We start from the raw sequence: 1964 nt of genomic DNA on the forward strand, positions 1-1964 counted from the left end.
GCCCGAGTATCATGCTCACACTCACGCGCATACGCATGCGCATACGCACTTACACTTACATCCGGGACAGCAGCAGGCCCAGCAACAGGCTCAGCAACAGCAGGAAGCGGCTGCGGCTGCAGCTGGATTCCCCCTGCCTGGTAGGTCCTACAAATTAGGATGTTGAGTATGCTTTCGCACGATGATCGCTCCTTTCACCGACTATTTTTATATTTTAAGATTAAAAAAAATTATTTTTGTAAAAATATATTACAATTTTATTTTTAATAATACGTAAATATTAAATATTTTGATAATTTCGGATAAAATATTTTTTATAGTTTAAAAAATATTTATTAAAAAATTCCACAATCATAATTTAATTTATTTATTTATATATTTTATTAATTGTATCTCCGTATTTTTCATAAATATTAGATTATAAAATTAGATTTATATATTTTCTGAGAAATAAATTTATATTTTTATTAGTTTTATATACTTTTTGAGAAATTTTTTTTTTTTTTTTTAAATAAAATAATAAGTCCGTGATCGGTAAAGCGATCGATTGCGTATAAGCGTACTATACGTGCTTAATCAATTTAATGTCGGTCACTTTAATTTAAATTGAAAGCATCCTAACTATTGCCAACAGCTTATCTTTTTTTACAAAAAAAAAAAATAAATAAATAAACAAATTTTTCTCTGCGGCAAAAGTTTTTTTTGCATTTTTCTGTCGCTTTTCTCGCTATACCATATTATTAACTTGGCACCAGAGCTTTTCGATCATCGAATGCAGCTTCTGGGTGAAGGTACGATTCATCAATAAAAATTCTATGAGTTTTTAATAGCATTAAATTACTTTAAATAAATTGCAATGATTGCGTGCGTGTGTGTGTGTACTAGTGTAAATGGAAAAGATACAATGTGTTTGTAATACACAAATATTTTCATATATAATCCGTTTGATGATTCTCTTAAATATTGCATATTACTTGTATAATTCATCAATTTTAAAATAACATAACATCTTTATATTTTTATTATTATACAATTTTATTATAAAATATTAATTTTATTATATAAATTTGTCTAAAATTAATTATTTAAAAGTAAAATCTAATTATGTAAGTAAAATTTGATTAATGTTTAAAAAATAAAATAAAAGATATCATTTTAATTTATAATTTCAATCTTATTGTAAGAATTATGCGCAGAAGTATATAATAATAAGATATTCATAATTTAATCTAGTCATAGTCTATGATATCTAATTAATTTTGGACAAACAACAGAAGAAGAAGAAAGTTGCGACAGCTATAAAAACAAATATCATGAAACAAAATTTCACGCTTTATCATGCATGTCTCTCTATTCATAAATTTCTCAAAGCTTTATTTATCTTATGGAGGCAATAACACAATCATCTTTTACAATTTACTAATGTTTTATATGTGTATAGCGGCAGCTGGTGCAAATTATCCTCGACCAGGCTTAATGCCCCGTGACCCAGCACTGGCTCTTCATCCCGCGGAACTTCTTGCAAGACCGTACGCTGATATGGCAGCGCATCATGAGCAATTACAACGTCATCTCATGATGGAACGCGATCGATTCCCTCCTCATGCTTCACTTGTTGCACACCACGAGGAATATCTAAGGTTCGTCCTTTGAAATCCATACAAAGCTTACAATATGTATGCTTGATTTAGACGACCAGTGTATTGGACTAACAAAGGGTGTTTTTTAGACAACAGCGTGAGCGCGAGCTTAAAGTTCGCGCACTGGAAGAAGCTGCACGTGGATCACGTCCTTAAATGTAATTGTATTTATATATTTTAATAATTATCCTTCATAATTAGGGATGAGACGGTCCTCGTTATAAATAATTAACGAGTTTCATACGATGATCCTAATGAAAGGAACATTGTGTTAAAAAAAAAAAAAAAAGAATAAAAAGAAAAAAAAGAAAGGTGCAAAGATAA

At 29.7% G+C, this 1964-nt stretch overlaps 1 protein-coding gene across 6 annotated transcripts in view; it reads left to right on the forward strand.

Moving 5' to 3' along the window:
• LOC102671314 (arginine-glutamic acid dipeptide repeats protein) overlaps window positions 1-1964 on the forward strand; it is a 10242-nt gene extending 8278 nt beyond the window's left edge. For all 6 annotated transcript variants that reach the window (XM_006616653.2, XM_006616652.2, XM_031510889.1 and 3 more), the window contains 2 exons: window positions 1442-1640; window positions 1730-1964. In XM_006616653.2, the coding sequence (XP_006616716.1) occupies window positions 1442-1640; window positions 1730-1796 (266 nt within the window). In that variant the 3' untranslated portion in view covers window positions 1797-1964. The remainder of the gene's footprint in view (window positions 1-1441; window positions 1641-1729) is intronic.

Source organism: Apis dorsata, unplaced genomic scaffold (genome assembly GCF_000469605.1).
Source record: "Apis dorsata unplaced genomic scaffold, Apis dorsata 1.3 scaffold_269, whole genome shotgun sequence".
Classification (NCBI taxonomy): domain Eukaryota; kingdom Metazoa; phylum Arthropoda; class Insecta; order Hymenoptera; family Apidae; genus Apis; species Apis dorsata.